Genomic DNA, 19,707 nt, shown 5'->3' with positions numbered 1-19,707 from the left:
CACCAGCCTATATTAGGGAATGTGTAAATCCACGTAGTTGTCTTGTTGAACGAACATCTGTAGAGCGCGTCAAACTACAGTTAGCCTTCCAAGGTGGACTTCTGTGAACAATATGTAAAACCTGCGGAATGTGTGTGCTCTCTGCCACTGTAAACTGAAGATGAAGCTGCATAGGACCAAAAACAGTAAAGTGAGTGACAGAATATATCCTCCTCCCCGCCACTACGTGGCAGTCATGTGTTTTACTAAAACCACAGATTAAAATAAAGGAGATTGTACCATAATTCTGTTACCGAATTTTACATCTGCATCAGGGAAGAACAGTTACAGTAACACCTCTGACTCTCTGTGAGGACACACACAGCCACACACCTCTGACTCTCTGTGAGGACACACACAGCCACACACCTCTGACTCTCTGTGACTCTCTGTGAGGACACACACAGCCACACACCTCTGACTCTCTGTGACGACACACACAGCCACACACCTCTGACTCTCTGTGACGACACACACAGCCACACACCTCTGACTCTCTGTGACGACACACACAGCCACACAGCTAGCTCCTTGTTCTATGTGGCTAAGTTTTCCAAAAACTATGTTAAATATCTGCCCTGAATTAAGATTCAAAGATGTCTGCAGAAAGAATGGGGTGTCAGCTATGACATGACACCTTGAGTTTGAAAAAATATATTTTGGTATAATATAATATAATATATAATATATATAATATATTGCACCCCATTATTTTTATTTCTACTTTGCACATTCTTCCATTGCAAAACTACCATTCCAGTGTTTTACTTGCTATATTGTATTTACTTTGCCACCATGGCCTTTTTTGCCTTTACCTCCCTTCTCACCTCATTTGCTCACATTGTATATAGACTTGTTTATACTGTATTATTGACTGTATGTTTGTTTTACTCCATGTGTAACTCTGTGTCGTTGTATCTGTCGAACTGCTTTGCTTTATCTTGGCTAGGTCGCAAACTTGTTCTCAACTTGCCTACCTGGTTAAATAAAGGTAAAATAAAAAATAAAATAAATTGAACTGATTCATCTTACCTGGTAAAATACCTGGTAAAGTAAGTGAAGTGGAGTTCACTTGGTAACTGAATTACGGTAACAGAATTACATCATGGGTCCCAGATCTGTACTACACAGAAATTCCTAATTATAGAATTCTCTGCATTTTATTTTACCCTTATTTTACCAGGTAAGTTGACTGAAAACATGTTCTCATTTACAGCAACGACCTGGGGAATAGTTACAGGGGAGAGGAGGGGGGATGAATCAGCAAATTGTAAACTGGGGATGATTAGGTGGCCATGATGGTACAGTATGAAGACCAGATTGGGAATTTACAGTGGTGATGTATCCTGAATAGGTACACAAAGGGAGAAATATGCAATATCTTCCTTTGCATATATGGGTATTATTCTACAAACATGCTATTGTTCTAATGAGTTCTGCCCCCAAACAAGGGGGCAGTCTATCGGTAAATAGCCCACCCATTTTTACCTACCTCATCCCCATACTGTTTTTATTTATTTACTTTTCTGCTCTTTTGCACACCAATATCTCTACCTGTACATGACCATCTGATCATTTATCACTCCAGTGTTAATCTACAAAATTGTAATTATTCGCCTACCTCCTCATGCCTTTTGCACACAATGTATATAGACTCCCCTTTTTTCTACTCTGTTATTGACTTGTTAATTGTTTACTCCATGTGTAACTCTGTGTTGTCTGTTCACACTGCTATGCTTTATCTTGGCCAGGTCGCAGTTGCAAATGAGAACTTGTTCTCAACTAGCCTACCTGGTTAAATAAAGGTGAAATAATTATTATTTTTTTAATAAAAAAAATACCACATTTGTTTTATTTTATTTAACCTTTATTTAACCAGGTAGGCTAGTTGAGAACAATTTCTTAATTTGCAACTTCGAAATGGCCAAGATAAAGCAAAGCAGTGTGACGCAGACAATAACACAGAGTTACACATGGAGTAAACAATAAAGAAGCCAATAACACAATAAAGTAGAAAAAAGAAAGTCTATATACAGTGTGTGCAAAAGGCACGAGGAGGTAGGCAATAAATAGGCCATAGGAGCGAATAGTTACAATTTAGCAGATTAACACTGGAGTGATAAATGAGCAGATGATGATGTGCAAGTAGAGATACTGGTGTGCAAAAGAGCAGAAAAGTAAATCAAATAAAAACAGTATGGGGATGAGGTAGATAGATTGGGTGGGCTATTTACAGATGGACTATGTACAGCTGTAGCAATCGGTTAGCTGCTCAGATAGTTGATGTTTAAAGCTACTGTGCTGTGCTGTGATGTCCAAACTTGTGAAACATAGACGTCTATGATTGGTTCAGATTTGATCTGGTCCGGACCAACCAAATCTGTGTGCCGTCATGGTAAAAAATAATTTGTTCTTAACTGACTTGCCTAGTTAAATAAAGGTGAAATAAAAAAAATAAAAAATAAAAACAGTATAGTAGAATTCAGTACAGGACAGTAGAGTAGAGCAGTGGTTCCCAACCTTTTTGTTTACTGTACCACCAACTATTTTGCTCTGCCTGGAGTACCCCTGATTTACCCCCTCATGTGCATTTTACCAGTAGGCCTATGGTCTCATGAGTCTTCTCAAGTACCCCCTGTGGATAGGCCAAGTCCCCTTAGGGGTCCTAGTACCCCTGGTTGGGAACCACTGAAGTAGAGTACAGTAGAGTACAGTACAATACGTTATGCTGTACTCTATTGTGCTCTACTGTACTGTAATGAACTCTACTTTACTGTAGGCCTACTGCACTGAACTACACTCTACTTTTCTTTACTTTACTGTATTGCACTCTACTGTACTCCACTGTGCTTCCCTGTACTGTACTGTATTGTGCTTTCCAAACTTATGAAACATAGAAGTACATGATTGGTTCAGATTTGGTCTAAACCAATCTACGTCTGTGGACGTTGAAATCAAGGCGGGTCCGGACCAAAACAATTATGTCGAAATGAAATTAAGGCCAGGGTGGACTGACCAAATTTCACCTACTTTTCAACGTCCATGGATGTCCGTGTCGGTCGGTGCTCAGTGGGTGCAGATGCTGGTTACAGTAAATGGAAAGCGAGGGTAGGCGTTGGTAAGTTCCGGGAGAGGTCAAATGAACTGGATCTGAACATAACAGTATGCCAGTGGAAGGGAAGACAGTAGCAAGTGACCTAGCTATGGTTTGTGACTACTATGATTTCTCATTGTAGCCAATTCAATAATTACACGTTTTAATCACTTAATAATTCATAAACAAAAATGTGTATCAGTAAAAACACTAACTAATTAGTATGTCTATCTTTACTTGTTACTTCTGTGAACTTTGCCTTGTGCCTTGAAATGAGAAAATATCTTAAAGATACTGTATGTGGGTTTTTGAAAGGAATTTCGAAGCACAAGGCATTGTTTCTTAAACTTGCAGACGGCAAATAATTTATCCCAGACTAAATATGGGTTGATATTAGTTGGCAGGGGTCTTTACTTCAACATTATTTCTACTTCCCTTTAATTAAAGTACAAAAGGGAAAATAAATCAACATATATATGGGTTGTATTTACAATGATGTTTGTTCTTCACTGGTTGCCATTTTCTTGTGGCAACAGGTCACAAATCTTCCTGCTGTAGTAGGCACACTCTCTCTCTCTCTCTCTCTCTCTCTCTCTCTCTCTCTCTCCCTCCCTCCCCCTTCTGCCACTTTCAGGAGGAATGGATCTCCAAGAGATATTGGCCAGATGCATTGAATTCCACTGTTGCTAAACCAATTAAGATTAAAATGGCTTTTTCCTACGGAATGCATCAGTCATGCTGTTGTTGATTACGTAAATATGTATTTCAGTAGTTTGTTTAGGTGTTTGTTAAAGTTGAATAGTGAGTGTATTGACAACAAACTTTTTCTCTCTCTCCATGTCAAAGTTATGATGGTGCCCTTCTCAAAGTGGTGTTTGACTGACTGGTTCGAAAAGGTAGTCTCACTTGGCCAGACTTACACACAGGCATCGGATGGGAACGAGACTTCCAGAAGGGTAACAAAGGTATCAACTTCAATCCAACTACATCATACCTTAACCCCTGACGTCATGTCTTAGCACCGTACCATAGGTGTCTGTATCTGTAAAAGTGCTCGAGCGATATCCTATGTCAATGTATGGTGTGACAGAATACTGCTAAAATAGACGTCATCATTATGCAACTTACTGTTGTATTCTAGTATGTTTGAGTATGTTCGAGCTAATTCTGCTGTAGTAGAATTGTTCAATGGAATGTTTACAGTTAAAGTGAGTTTAGGGGATAAAACAGGTAACTTTGAGATGACTTTGGCTTTGAAGGGGTCGCGGGGGGGGGGTGATTTAAGTGGGGAAAGATGGGTGGAACTGCTCTCAGCAACATCAAAGCTCTACTTACAATTAGAGCAATTTTAGCAGCTTAGCTAATAGCGGTAGAGGACTGAACCAGAGGTAGCATCTGAAGAAAGCCATGTCTGAGTGTCAAATGGCACCCTATTCCCTATATAGTGCACTACTTTTGACCAGGGGCCCAATCATTATCTCACCATGTAGGGAATAGGGTTCTATTTGGGATGTAGCACATGACTACCGACGACAAGAATGCTGCGGAATTCTCGTGTTAAACCACAAGTAGAGCGGAGAGCCCACTGACCTAACTCCCCAGAAATGTGCTTAGCAGCTAAAGCTTCACCACCACCACACAATGAAGTCTATGGAGAACTCCGAGAAAACTGATGAACAAGTGTTTATCTGTATTTTCCTGGAAATATTGAAATGAATGGAAGATACTGTATTTCTCTGTCTTGGTGGTTTAAAATGAAATTCTTGAAAGGGTTTTGTGTGACCCTTTAAGAAGCGTCTGTTGGTTCATTAGAATATACAGGTAATTGCCAAATTAAAGGAAACACCAACATAGAGTGTCTTACTAGGGTGTTGGGCCACCACAGGCATTGGCTTAGATTCTACAAGTGTCTGGAACTCTATTAGAGGGATGCGACACCATTCTTCCATGAGAAATTCCATCATTAGGTGTTTTGTTGATGGTGCTGGGAAACGCTGTCTCAGACGCCGCTCCAGAATCTACCATAAGTGTTCAATTGTGTTGAGATCTGGTGACTGAGACGGCCATGGCATAGGGTTTATATCTTTTTTATGTTCATCAAACCATTCAGTGACCACTCGCGCCCTGTGGATGGGGGAATATTTCATCCTATGAGGGCATAGCCATGGTAGCCAAATAATGGACCAAATCAAATTACATTTTACTGGTCACATACACATGGTTAGCAGATGTTAATGCGAGTGTAGCGAAATGCTTGTGAATAATAATACTAGTCTGCACAGCATTTTTATACATGACCCTAAGCATGATGGGATATTCATTGCTTGATTAACTCAGGAACCACGCCTGTGTGGAACTACATGCTTTCAATATACTTTGTATCCCTCATTTACTCAAGTGTTTCCATTACTTTGGCAGTTACCTGTATATCTGAATCAGTGTTCTGGCATGCTGTAGCTGTATGACACAAAAAGAGGCTACAAATAAAGTATCATCATCATCATTTGTTTATGGGAGTAGATCTCATTGATGACATTCTGCCCTCTCTAGAGAGTACCCAGCTAGAGGACCCCCGGGCGGAGTGGAGGAAGGAGCAGGAGAGGATGTTGAAGGAGTACCTGACAGTAGCCCAGGATGCCCTGGTCACCCAGAAAGAGCTGTCCCAGGTAAAATGGATGGATTAGTGAATGGATGGATGGAAGGATATATGGATGGATTGATAGGTGAATGAAAGAATGACTGAATGGGTGAGTGGGTGGGTGAAAGGATGGATGAATGAACAAATATGATGAGTGAATGGATGAACAAACGAACACATGAACAAGACTTATTTCCATTGTGGTCCTCGTTACCAGGTCAAAGAGCAGTGTTTAATTGGGAGATCTGGTGACTAAGACACACCCCCTATGCTCCTTTGAGACCCCTCTTTCAAAGTCACTGATACCTCTTCTTCCAGCCATGGTGGCCAAAAAAATGGGCAACTAGGCATTTTTATACATGACCCTAAGCATGATGGAATGTTAATTGTTTAATTAACTCAGGAACCACACCTGTGTGGAATCACCTGTTTCAATATACGTTGTATCCCTCATTTACTCAAGTGTTTACTTGATTTACTTGTAGGGCGTTGCTATTCCACCCAAAACTACGATGGCAGTCAGTCACCATCCCTGAAGTATCCATCAGCGGAGGCTGGCGAGGGGAGGACAGCTCATAATAATGGCTGGATTGAGCCATCCTCTTCTCAGCAGCATCCACTGGTATCCATTTATCAAATGTGACAGAAGATATGGAAGAAAAGTAGAAGCTTGATTCCTGCCTCGGTCAGCAAATCAGATCAAAAGGTCGGGAATGTCCCTGATCTACCAAATTGAGTTTGGAGATAGTCGGAAAAAATAAAAAGACAAAGATGTTTACCAGCAGCGATGTGAGAATGATTTATTTCAACATATTGCGTAGTCAGCAGCACTGCAGAAATGGCAGTCTTTCCTGAGCTATTCTCTCCTCTCCTCCTCCCTTGCTCTCTCTCTTCCTCCCTCTTTCTTCTCCAACTCTTCTTGATCTATTTCTTGCTTTCATCATCTATCAAACTTCCTGTCTTATTTACCACCCCACTGGGCTCACCACGTCATGGATGGACATTTTTGGTTGAGACGTTGATCAATGAGCCTTTATTCACCCCCTCGAAAAGACTGCCATAAGTTTGTTGAATTCCCAATGTGTTATCACTATGCTTTCAACTATCTGAAAGCACAACCAAATGACCTGGATTGTAGTTGACAATACATTGAAAGGTCATTTGCAAGTCATCAGTGCTGTTCGAGATTCTGCGACAGATATTTATATTGTGAAGCTCTACAAAGACCTGCGACCTACGCATGCTATCTTGAACATACATACTTTCATAGTTACAGTAACCTCAAAATGTGGCCATGGTTTAGTTACTCATTTTAAGGTTGAATAAAAACTGTTACATTAGTTTGTAAGATAGTCTTAACTTTACAAGTCATATCGAATTGAGTTTGGTTGACAACACAACCAAATATCAACAGTAAAGGAGATGTATCTAATGCCTGGATAGTTTCATCTGAGCCACTGGATTAATCCTATTCTTAAACTTTTTTATTTAGTCAGAGATGTGAATCCAACATATCATTTGTTAACAAGTTAATAGGTAAGTTAAGATTACATTTGACATCAACCAAAGCTTGAATCTACGTATATGTATTGTCTATGTTTAGTTTAACCCTGGGTTGAATTGAAACAATAGCTGTTGAGGACTTTGCAAATGTTACAAAGGCCTAAATGACTTATAGAGTTAGATTTCATTTTCCCTATTAAGCCTACCCTTTTGGAATGACTTCGATAGCAACGGTGAATCTATTTAGTTATGAAGAGATTTCTCAATAATAATTCTCATGATTGCACATTGGTTGTAGTCAGTGACAAATATCAAAGCTCAGCAGGACTGGTTAAAACCCTGGATGGGAGACCAAATGGATAGCTGTAGATAGATTAACTCTCCTGTAGGAGGTGCTGCCTAGCCTATTGTTTTTTTCTGATCGTGTTAGATCTTCAAAGTTATATCCACTATTTCAGAGGTACAAATTCAACATATTATATAAGGGTTGTCTAGAATTGAGGTTACCATGATGACGTAATTCTGTGTTGGAAATTTCACCCTCAAAACAACAGGTTACTTTTTGCAAATCCAATGTATTATCCACATAGATTCCAAGTCACAATCCGTTGACAAATTACATTGAAAGAACATTGATTCAAACATTTCGTGCCCACTGGGACCTCTCATCCATCTCCTCTCCTCCCTCTCTGTCTCTAAACTTCCCTTTTGTTCATGTCCTCTCTTGAATGTCATATCAATAACATCTCCGGCCCTGCCCTATACTAACCCGTCTTCCATCTATTCTCCTCCCCTCTGTCTGTCTCTCTATCTACCTCTCTGTATTACTCTACTGCTCTCTTGAATTTCAAACAATATTTCCAGCTCTCCCCTTCTGACCTGACTGCTCTCTCCGTCTCCTCCCTGGTCTGAATGAGCAGCCTGCGAGGCTGATGAGATGAGGAGGGGAAAGAGAAAGGTGCTGTGTACCTCACATCCGAAAACTACATCACACAGACTCTGAGATAGACATATCCCAGCTTTGTTCAGAGAATGAAGTTTTTATCACAAATCTGTTTCTGAAAAGGCCCACCTACAGGGGGATCAAAGGTTCTCTCATAAAGTAAAAAGGATTCATATTGCCATGGACAGAAGTTAACAAAAAAGGCAACAATTAGTTGAGAATGGTTGGGAAAAGTTTGAAAAAGAAAAGAACATCCACAGTCTGTGTATTCCTAGAAATATATTCTCTCACTATAGTTCCTTTTGAAGGGGAGACGTTTTCCGATTATTTGTCCAGAAAATGTGTCAAATTGCATCCTAGCCCAAAGAGAACAGACGAGCAATTGAAATTGTATGAATAAAACTGGTGTTTTTCCCCCTGGCCCAGAGTTCACTCAAGGCAATGTCTTGTAGCCTACGTACCCTGTAGTGTGACTCCATAATGCCTTGCAGGATTACAGCTGATGTTTAACCGCAGGAGTGAAGAGCAATGTGATTATTTCACTAGCCACAAAAACAATGCTGTTAGTCTGTTACTTTTATTATTGATCTATGCGTGAGAATCAGCAGGTCTCTAGATAATCACGTGTATATCTGTCAGGGCTACATACAAAGCTGAAATATGCACTGATTCACCCATAACAGTCAGAAATAGAAAATATAATTATATAACATATGCTTTAACGCTTATATATACTGAGTGCACAAAACATTAAGAACACCTTCCTAATATTGACCTGGTCAGTCTATGTCATTGAAAGAGCAGGTGTTCATAATGTTTTGTACACCCAGTGTATAGGTCTATAGGTTTATAAGATGCCCTTTACAAAAAGTTCAGGCACCACACCCTAATGGAGTAATTTCTCCCCCTTATTCGTATCACAATTACCTTTTACCAGTTCAGTATAGACACTAATAAAATACTTTTTTTGTATTACAGCAATCACAGATTGTCCCTTTAAAGTTATGCAGTGTTGTTAAACTTTCTCTATTATTATGTTTAAGAATTATTTCCCCCAAGTTTATGTAGATATTGAATTATCTGCGGACATATCATATTTTATCCCTGTCACTGTCCCATCATCCTATCTGCCTATATTTTGCAATGGTGCATATTTCACCATTCCAAAACTTTTTCTCCCAGTTCTTGCATAGAGCGACAGCGGCCGATAACACAACTATTTAACGCGGCGGTGCAACGTGTCCCGCTTGTCTGGAATGGGACCGTGGGTATGGGACCAAATACTTCGATTGAACCAGTGTAACAAGTCGACAACACACATATTCCACTGGTGATGTGATGGGTTAAGCCGCAGGAATGCAACACTCAGGAATGTGCATGCAAATAGATTTATGCTAATGATATGCTAATGTACCGTTTGCTGGGAACGGAGTCAAGTCTGTCTGTCCTGGTCTGTCCCGGCCTATGTGTTCAGCTAGGAACCCAAGATGGAGGACAGGGGAACGCAAAACATGGATCTTTACTGAGTTTTTCGTCGCTTTTTAGTATTCCACTGGATTTTTTTTTTCTACCGTACTTATGGCGGAACTTATAGAAGATGAACATGCCTAGAAAGGGGAATGGCCAGCTGCCGTTACCCGACGGCTGGGAAGAAGCGAGGGACTTTGACGGCAAAGTGTTTTATATCGACCACAACACTAAACAAACAAGTTGGATAGACCCGAGGGACAGGTAACGAGCAAGTGTGGCTGTTTGCGAAATTTTGCGAAGTTGACAGGGGGCAGCGTTTGTAAACAGTTCATAAACAGTTTATAAACAGTTTATACAAACGTTTACGTATCGAAACAAAAGGGGTTCGAACAAGTGAATGCCTTGAACAGTAACGTTAACTGTTAACTATTACAGTACTTTAGCTATATGTATTATTATAGTGTGAAACTATCAACACGCCTTTACTAAGTTAGCTAGCACATCTATTGGTATTGCAAGAACGTGCAGAACGTGTTATTTGAACATATCTAACGTTAGCTATTGCAAAAACTGTGGTAACTGATAGCTAGTTGCATAGTTTATAGAAATAGAATTTCAGCTGGCTATGCCGGATGTAGCTAGCAGCTAGCTATAGTTTGCTAACTGGATAGCTAACTTTCACATGCCATGGTTTGGAATAAATTCCTTACGATGCTAACTTTAGCTAGCTAACTGTTTCACAATTTCAATAAGGATTCAACAAGTCATAGCTAGCTTACGTAGCTAGCACCATTATTCTTATGAGCTAGCAAGCTATCAAACCAACGTGCTCATTTTATGCAACTACAGCAAACTCGTGAGCTCTGTTGTTGCTGAAATTCTAGAACTTCTACTGCGTATGATTCCAACAGAGAAGCAAATAGGTACCAAATAAAAGCAATACTAAAGTTATTACAGTAAAATAAGCTATAACGTTACATCCATTATCCCAGAGAAGCAAATATGTACAAAATAAAAGCAATACTAAAGTTATTACAGTAAAATAAGCTATTTCATTACTGATGGCTATACTTACTATTTAGTGGTCTATGAAAAAGGCATTTCAAATGCTAAGCAGAAACGCTAGTGAAGACAGTGGAGTCTCCTGCAATCCCTGAAAGGACCCTAATAATTCATCACTCACTCTGAAATGGTCAAATCTATGGCCCTTTTTTTAAAGCTCCAGCTTCCCTAAGTTACCATTTTGGCTTTTGTAAATGTGTCATTAAATTGTCATGAAAAATATGGGAATCTGAGATCCACCAAATTTAGGGGCTCCCAAGTGGTGCAGCTGTCTAATGCACTGCATCGCAGTGCTAGAGGCATCACTACAGACCCTGGTTAGATTCCAGGCTGTATCACAACCGGCCGTGATTGGGAGTCCCATAGTGCGGCGCGCAATTGGCCCAGCGTCGCCCGGGTTAGGGTTTGGACGGGGTAGGCCATCATTGTATATAAGAAGTTGTTCTTAAGCCTAGTTAAATAAAATTAAACGTTTCCTCTGGAGAAGTGAAGGCCTCTGGTGCAGATGTATATTGACTCCTATGATCAAGTCTGCTCTAGCCCACTAATCAATGATATGCTGTGCCTTGGTATTGGATAAATAAAAAAAACATTTAACACGTAAAACACAATCATCTTAAACTGTAGCATATTTGATTGGCATATTATTAAGGGCTAATTTCATGGGGAGGAAGAAACCTAACAGCCCATTGCTTTGAATAATAGGCTAATTCTGTACATTAGCCGGTATTGACACGCACACTTAATTCAATTGAGGTCTTTCTTACCAGGGTTTTATTACATAGGGTTCACCACATGCCACTTATGACAAACCATTAAGCTCTAATTATGAGGATAATTCGTCAGAAAGTCCGGCCGTAATGGAAAGATAATGCCTAGCTGCCCTATGAAATTGCGGGATTCGTTAATGCTAATTTAGTTGTACGTTACAGTGTTGAGTCATGCATAGATAGAACATGGGTAGCTTGATTAAACGCTCAATGACTGAACAATTCTAGTCATTAGCCTAAGTTCTATCATTTAAATCAACTTGCTTCATATCAATCGCAACAGTAGTCCTATATTGTTGTCATATTGACACCTCATATGTATGTCAGATGTGTGTTGCTGATTGAAACCTGAAGAGTCGAAAGAGAAGGCCATGTGACACTGTGCTGAAAACGGATGTTCCAGTCTGTGCTCACTCAGACCCCCCTAAGCTGAACGAGCAAGGGTATAATTGAAGCCAAATGCTGCTATAGTGTGTCTTAATGCCTTACACTGTTAGAAAACTGCTAGCCTATAATAGGTGGCATGCCAGCCATTCCTATGAGACCACCACCAGGCATTGTGAATGATATTCATCAAGTTGCTCCCACTTAGAAACAAGCCAAATCATCATTATCCACGGTTCCCTCCCTCCACCTGAACTGCGTCTAGATTCTACACATTCTAGAATGATATGAACTTCCTAGAATGATAGGCTAATACCTCTAATTCTAGAACAGTGTTAATCGGCAAGAACGCTAGGATGCCATGTCAGGGTGGAAGGGAATCATACTCAGCCCCTTTCCACAATGTCAATCTTGGCCCAGGCTCAGATATGCTAACGGTATTTACGACCCTAAGGACCTTACCGTGATATGTTCAGAGGGGAAGAAATCATATATTGTAAAAACATATTTGACCCATGGGGGTATGTAGGTCTACTATTAGGCTACTATTGGTCCTGGCCCTGTATTGTCTGTCGATACATTGTTGTGAAGAACATAAATGTTATAAAGATTGTGTGTTCTGAGATAAGAGGGTTCGCTTGACTAATTACCGGCGGCCGTAGCTTTGGTGGCATGCCCTGCTCTTTCCACCTCTGCTACACCACATTCCTGTTCAGGAGAGAAGTTGCAGGTAGGCACAGATCTAGGATCAGCTTACTCATCCGACCTACTATGCATTTTGAGATAGTGATGCACCGATATGACATTTTTGGCCGATACCGGTATCCAATATTTTCCTTGCCCCCAAAAAACGATAACGATAACCGATATTTAAAATTTAAGTGTCCTTTTAAGCATTCTAGTACAGTCAAATAGTTAACACAGATGGACGCAGTGGTCTAATGCACTGCATCTCAGTGCAAGAAGCGTCACTATAGTCCCTGGTTTGACTCCAGGCTGTATCACATCCGACCGTGACTGGGAGTTCCATAGGGCGGAGCACAATTGGCCTCAGCGTCGTCTGGGTTTGGCTGGGGTAGGCCGTTGTTGTAAATAAGATTTTTTTCTTAACTGACTTGTCTAGTTAATAAAGGTTACACACACTCACACACACCACACTGACCAAAAAGTTATTTTGTTGGCATTTACGTATGTTCCCACTACCAGTAAAACATAATCAAAACATATTTCTTTCACTTACTTGCTGTGCTGTTTCATTGTTCATTCGTTCAGTCGTTTCATTTTCAACCAGGATTTCTGTGGAATGCCGTTTGGGTCTTTGCATGTCAAAAAAGATACACGTCAAATAACACTATTTAATGTGTCAAATAAGCTTGTTGACCAATCAGGACCTGATTATGACTGCACGTCGCATAATAATTTAACGCGTTCATACATTTTTTATGTAGTTATTACACATTGATTACACTGTCACTCATATTTCATATGTCACAACGATTCATCGATACCTATGCTATGATGCTAGTAAAGTTGTCTCGCTCACCTACAGTGCTGGTCATAAAAAAAGCTAGCTAGTTCATGGATCCAAACAATGTTCTTCCTCAAAAACATAGCAAAGCGACAATCTGTTTCAGTAGCTATTTGATTAATGGTGGCCGGACCCATCTATATGAAGCTAGCCACAATAAGGATAATAGCCACTAGCCATAATAGTGGATTTTGCCTTCAAAATAAAAGTATGTCATTGACAGTGATGAAAATGCATACAAATAGTATAATTATGCCATAATTGAATTGATCATCCTAAACTAGGCTGGAATGTTGTTATATGAAATCAACAAAAGACAATAATTTGTTAATTTGACAAAAAATCTGTTGAAATCACACTGGATGTATTATATTTGGGGAGGCAGGTAGCCTAATGGTTAGTGTTGGTCCAGTAACCAAAAGGTTGCTTGATCAAATCCCCGAGATGACAAGGTAAAACATCTGTTTCTCTGCCACTGAACAAGGCAGTTAACCTGCTGTTCCTGGGCTGTCATTGTAAATAAGAATTTGTTCTTCACTGACTTGCCTGGTTAAATAAGTACTTTAGAATTGCATTGTGGGCATACTTATTTCACTCTATGGATTGTGGATCAATGACATGATGTATCAGTCTACTCAGTGACACCCAGAGAACGTTAGCATCGTAGTTCTTATTGCGGGACTCTGAAACAACTGTGAATTGAGCCACATTTATTGTCAACCTATGTGTATTCAACACTATTCCAGAGGAAAAACAATACTGCGTGGATGTTTTGGAGTCTGATAACTCTGAGGGGGATGTTGGGAAAAAATATATTGGGTATTGAGTAGACTGTTACCCCATTTCATTGATCCCAATCCTTAGGTAAAGCTGTACAGTGCCATATGAATTGGGAGGTGATTTCATGCGATAAGAGCTACAACGCTAATCTTTGCGTAAACTCTTCACAGTTGTGTTCTGTGTGTGTCACCGAGTCGACTGATATCCCATTTCATTGCTTCACATTCCAACCTTGTTTAACATTATCTAGTCTAAATATGACATGATTCCACTAATTGTAACCTTCTGCATCAAAGTGGTACTATTATTTTGAAGGCAAACCGCAAATTCCACTATTGTGGCTAATTCTTATTGTGGATAGCTTCACAACACATTACCCGGTCAGGTCGAGCCTCACAAGCCAGGTGAAGCTAGCTGGATGCTTATGACGTTAGCTTTGGGCAACAGGTTTAAGTAGCTGGCTAGCTGTTTATTTTCATGAACTGAAGTTCAATTTCAGTAGGCGAACAACAAGTGGCTATCTAGCTAATACTTACAAGGATTCCTAAATCATTGCTAAGAATAGTGAAAATGACTGCAGTTTCTACTGGTCATTGTTTTCAGGCTGGTTGTATTGGTGCTAGCTAGGTACCAAGCTAAATCTAGCTAACCCCGAAGTTGCGGTCGAACAAATAATGCTTTATTACCAACCCGGTATTGTAAACACATCGTTCCTGGCACCGGTGTTTGCTTGTTTGTAGACTTTTTTGTACAGATTTGACAGTGCTACTGATAGTAGTGGTGGCACTTGGCTTGCACATGCAAATTCAGAACACACAACATTCTATAATAGAACTACGTTATTTAATGTGTCAAATTAAAAGCTTATTTAACGTGTCAAATAGTGTTATTTGACATGTATCTTTTTTGACACGCAAAGACCCAAACGGCGTTCCATAGTATGTTGTGAAGCTAATAGCAGTGACTCTTTTACTGTGGTACTCCAGTAGGGCAACATCTGAACAATAGCGCACTTGGTAACGTTAGTGTGTACCGGTGCTCGACCAGTCGTAAAAGCCAACATCACCCACGACAGAGTGATGTCGTTGTCAAGGGCAATGAATTCCGTTATCTTGGTGTTAATGGATTTCGCCTTTGAGTTGAACTTTTCTTACTCTTTCAAATGACTGCTCAATGTGTTGACTGCTCGATTCACACTGCAGACATTATGGGCTAGGTTAGGAATGCTGTGTTGTAGGTGTAGTGCAAAATATTATGTGGCGTCATTAAGTCATTTTACCTACGTTATATAGATACAAAGTTAGTTCAGGGCCTGTATTAAAAAATATTATCATGTTAGCAGTGCTGAACCAGGATCAGTTTAGCCTTTTAGATCATAATCAATAAGATTACATGGACAGAGTGGACCTGTTCCTAGATCAGTAGTCCTACTCTGAGACTCTATGATTATGGACCCAGGAGAGATTGTGCTGTCTGGCTTGTAGGGCTGGGAATTGCCAGGGACCTCAAGATATGATATTATCAGGATAGTTAGATGTCGATACATATGTATTGAGATTCTATATGTACTACGATTTGATTCTGTGATTTAATTTTGATTTGATGTTCCAAACATATTGCTCACTATATGTCTGCTGCAGAGAGACAAGAGAGACCATGAGAAAACGAGTTTTCATCAGTCAGGGAAATAAAAGTGCTGAAAACATGTTGGCTCACTGTTTAAAAAGAAGTTGGAGAACAAGCTATAGGATGAAAAATACTGGAATTCTGGTGCAGGTACAGATGACTTAGAGTCATATATAAATATAATATCATCCCAAAGTAATATTGTGATGTGTAACTGTATCGACCCCTCCCTCCATCACTACTGGCTGGTAGGAATGTAATGCCACTGTAGGCCTATGTACTTAATGGTGTTAATTGCGACAGCTTGTTGACGGCTTGGAAATATTAGCGTGTTTGCCATTTGACTGCACAATGCAAGGAAGGCGACTTGATGCATTTTGCTGACATGTTCTATGATTTCCATCATATTGTTTGGTTTGTTTGTGTGTAGGGTTGCAAAGGGTCAGAAACTTTCCGTAAAATTTCCAGAATTTTTCCATGGGAATTTAAGCCCGGGAATTTTGCTTAAATTCATTAATAAAGTTAGTTTATCACAGTGAACCTTTTTTGTGGGATAACACATAAGGCAATTCTAGGTCTTGTGGCATATTTTGGTTAAACTATCCCCAATTCAATGGAATTGCAACCCTCTGCATGCACAGTGCATTCTTCCATCACATGTGCAGTGCACGCTTCCATCACATGTACAGCTGATTCTCAAGATCTTGCACACTAATTAAACGCTATTGTGCCCACACTACTACACTGTCTGAGCCAAGGACTACATGCTTTCTGGTAAGTTTTGATTACAATACTGGGTGGGGTGAATATATTTTATATGACATACATTATTTTTTTGTTAACTAGTAAAGAGTAGCCTACAGCAAAGTGTGTTTAAATCATTTCTAACTTGTTAACAATTTCTGCTAGTTAGTTTTTGCTACCATGTGGGTTTTAGCTTGCTTGAGCCTACTAACTGAGGAGTGTTAATTCACCTGTTTCCATATATGTTTCATTTGAAAACATTGATCTTACAAAGGAGTTGTTTAATCTAACTGCTTAACTATTTATCTGTACATGGAATTGTATTTTTTTACTAATTGTAATTAGTAATTCCTTTGCATCGGGCACTATCTGATGTAATGTAGAAGGAAAAGCTGTGTACATTTACAAATACTGTGCCAAATCATATGTGAAGAATGCAACAAAGATGATGATTCATCTGGCCAAGTGCATAAAGTTCCCTCAGGGCTCACAACAAGCAACCTCTGACAAAAGTCCTTCTACTTCTATTTGAGGTGAAAATGATGAATCAGACACCTTATCGATAGCAACAGCTCATGGTCCTCCTGGAATCAGAAGTTTTTTTGACTCAATGGAGGAACGTAGTCAGAGAAATGCTGATGAATGTCTTTCTCGAGCTGTGTATGCAGCTGGTTCACCTCTGATACTCACAGGCAATGTGTATTGGAAGAGATTTCTGAATGTTTTTCGTCCAGCATACACCCCTCCAACCAGACATTCTTTATCTACTAATTTGCTGGATGCAGAGTTCAACAGAGTTCAAGTGAAGGTTAACCAAATCATAGAGAAAGCAGACTGTATTGCAATCATCTCTGATGGGTGGTCGAATGTTCGTGGGCAAGGAAGGTGACCAAATAATTATTTTCCACCATAATTTGCAAATAAATTAATAAAAAATCCTACAATGTGATTTTCTGGATTTTTTTCTTATTTTGTCTGTCATAGTTGAAGTGTACCTATGATGAAAATTACAGGCCTCTCTCATCTTTTTAAGTGGGAGAACTTGCACAATTGGTGGCTGACTAAATACTTTTTTGCCCCGCTGTATGTGACGGGTCATCAAGTTATAGCAGCAATTTACCTCACCAAGCAAAGTGAGAAGAATAAGAGCACCGCATTGAAGCTGCCCAGCAACACCTGTTGGAGTGGTGTTGTCATCATTTTTGACAGTCTTCTGGAGGGGAAGGAGTCTCTCCAAGAAATAGCCATATCACAGTCTGCCGATATGGACAACCCCATAAAGAGTATCCTCCTGGATGATGTATTTTGGGAGAGAGTGGTAGCAGCCTGAAACTCCTGAAACCTATAGCATTTGCCATTGCACAGATTGAGGGAGACAATGCCATCCTGTCTGATGTTCAGACTCTGCTTGCAGATGTAAGATAAGAAATCTGTACTGCCCTGCCCACTTCACTGTTGCTCCAAGCAGAGGAAACTGCAGTTCTGAAATACATCAAAAAGCGTGAAGACTTCTACCTGAAGCCCATACACTCCGCAGTGTACATGTTGGACCCAAAATATGCTGGCAAGAGCATCCTGTCTGGTGCAGAGATCAACAAGGCCTATGGTGTTATCAGTACCGTGTCTCGCCACCTTGGCCTGGATGAGGGCAAGGTTATTGGCAGTCTGGTGAAGTACACTTCCAAGCAAGGGCTTTGGGATGGAAATTCAATATGGCTGTCATGCCAACATATCTCATCAGCCACCTGGGGGAGGAGACTTTGTGGATCTGAGGTTCTTTCCCCTGTTGCCTCCATCATCCTCCAAATCCCACCAACATCAGCCGCCTCAGAGCGCAACTGGTCCTTGTTTGGGAACATACACACCAAAGCACGCAACAGGCTGACCAATACAAGGGTTGAAAAATTGGTGGCCATCCAGGCAAATTTGAGGCTTTTTTGAGCCTGACGAGCCATCCTCAACAAGGTTGGAAAGTGACAGTGAAAATGAGGCCTCAGAGTCCGATGTTCAAGAGGTGGACATTGAGGAGGTGGACATCCAGGGAGAACACATGGAAGCTTGAGAGGAAGATAACCAAAGCTTTAGTTTCTAGACTATCATTTAACAGATGTATGTTGAAAAAGTTTTTGGGAGATGCAATGGATCATTGGGGATCATTCAATATTCCCTTTCTTTTGTTGTTCAGTGAAATCATCCCATGTGAAGAGTCAACTCATTTAATTAAAGTACAATTCGTTACTAAATTGTTTTAAAAATGTCTATCGGAAGGATTTAATCATTTGCAATTATGTCTACTGATGATAAGGTAAAATGTTTTTGTCTCCATATGATATGGTAAATATATCCAATGCAAAAAAATCTACATTTAAATTGTATTAATATTAATTGGCATATTTCCATGAATTCCCATATATTCCCGTTAATTGCCACGGAAAGTTTCCACCTCTGAATATTCCCCAAAATGTGCAACCCTAGTTGCGGGGTACCGGTTCAGTGCATCATAATAACCATGACATGATGGATAGATGGAACAGAGACAGGCATAGTGTGCCACAAAGAATAACTCACTTCATCCGTATAATTTGTCCAGAAATGATTCTCCATTGACATAGGATGGAACTTTTTGTGTATGGGAATTGGGAAAACTCCCATTGCCAGATAGCAACAGGTGTTTCATATTTACAAATGATTCACCCCTGTACTCTGGTATTATGAAGTAAAGTTGGAAAGCACGAACCCTGTCAACGCTATATCCCCCAATTCATCCCAAAAGGATGCGTTTTGAAAAGATTTTGGTGTGTGCGTGGGTGTGTTATACTTGGAATCCAAGTGGACCCTCCCACCTTTAGCATAGCACCCCGCCAAGCTTCGCCAAGACTGTCTCATGCTTCATCTGCACGTCATCCCCTCTCATCCCTATGGTTACAGTCAGGCCAGGGACTAGACCTGTTCTGTTCAGTCAAGCAGAGGGGACCCTGGCTGTCCAGTGGAGGAATACACATTTTTGGCAGAAAAAAGGAATCCCTATTTTTTCCCCCACCTTTCTCCCTTGCTTTCCCTCGCCTCTCAAATTCACATTTAAATGAGCGTCATTGGCCAAGGCCTAACTGACAGGAGTGATTTAAC

General features: G+C 40.2%; 1 protein-coding gene across 4 annotated transcripts in view; it reads left to right on the top strand.

The window, feature by feature from the left end:
• Nucleotides 1-9,626: 9,626 nt before the first annotated feature.
• The window catches only part of LOC112231925 (protein WWC2-like), a 54,183-nt gene continuing 44,102 nt past the window's right edge, over nucleotides 9,627-19,707 (top strand). For 2 of the 4 annotated variants that reach the window (XM_042311762.1, XM_042311761.1), the window contains exon 1: nucleotides 9,627-9,948. In XM_042311762.1, coding sequence (XP_042167696.1) covers nucleotides 9,815-9,948 — 134 coding nt within the window. In that variant the 5' untranslated portion in view covers nucleotides 9,627-9,814. The remainder of the gene's footprint in view (nucleotides 9,949-19,707) is intronic. The other 2 variants (XM_042311763.1, XM_024398723.2) reach the window with 1 other exon arrangement.

This window comes from Oncorhynchus tshawytscha, linkage group LG34 (genome assembly GCF_018296145.1).
Source record: "Oncorhynchus tshawytscha isolate Ot180627B linkage group LG34, Otsh_v2.0, whole genome shotgun sequence".
NCBI lineage: Eukaryota > Metazoa > Chordata > Actinopteri > Salmoniformes > Salmonidae > Oncorhynchus > Oncorhynchus tshawytscha.
This window is presented reverse-complemented; position numbering and strand designations above follow the sequence as displayed.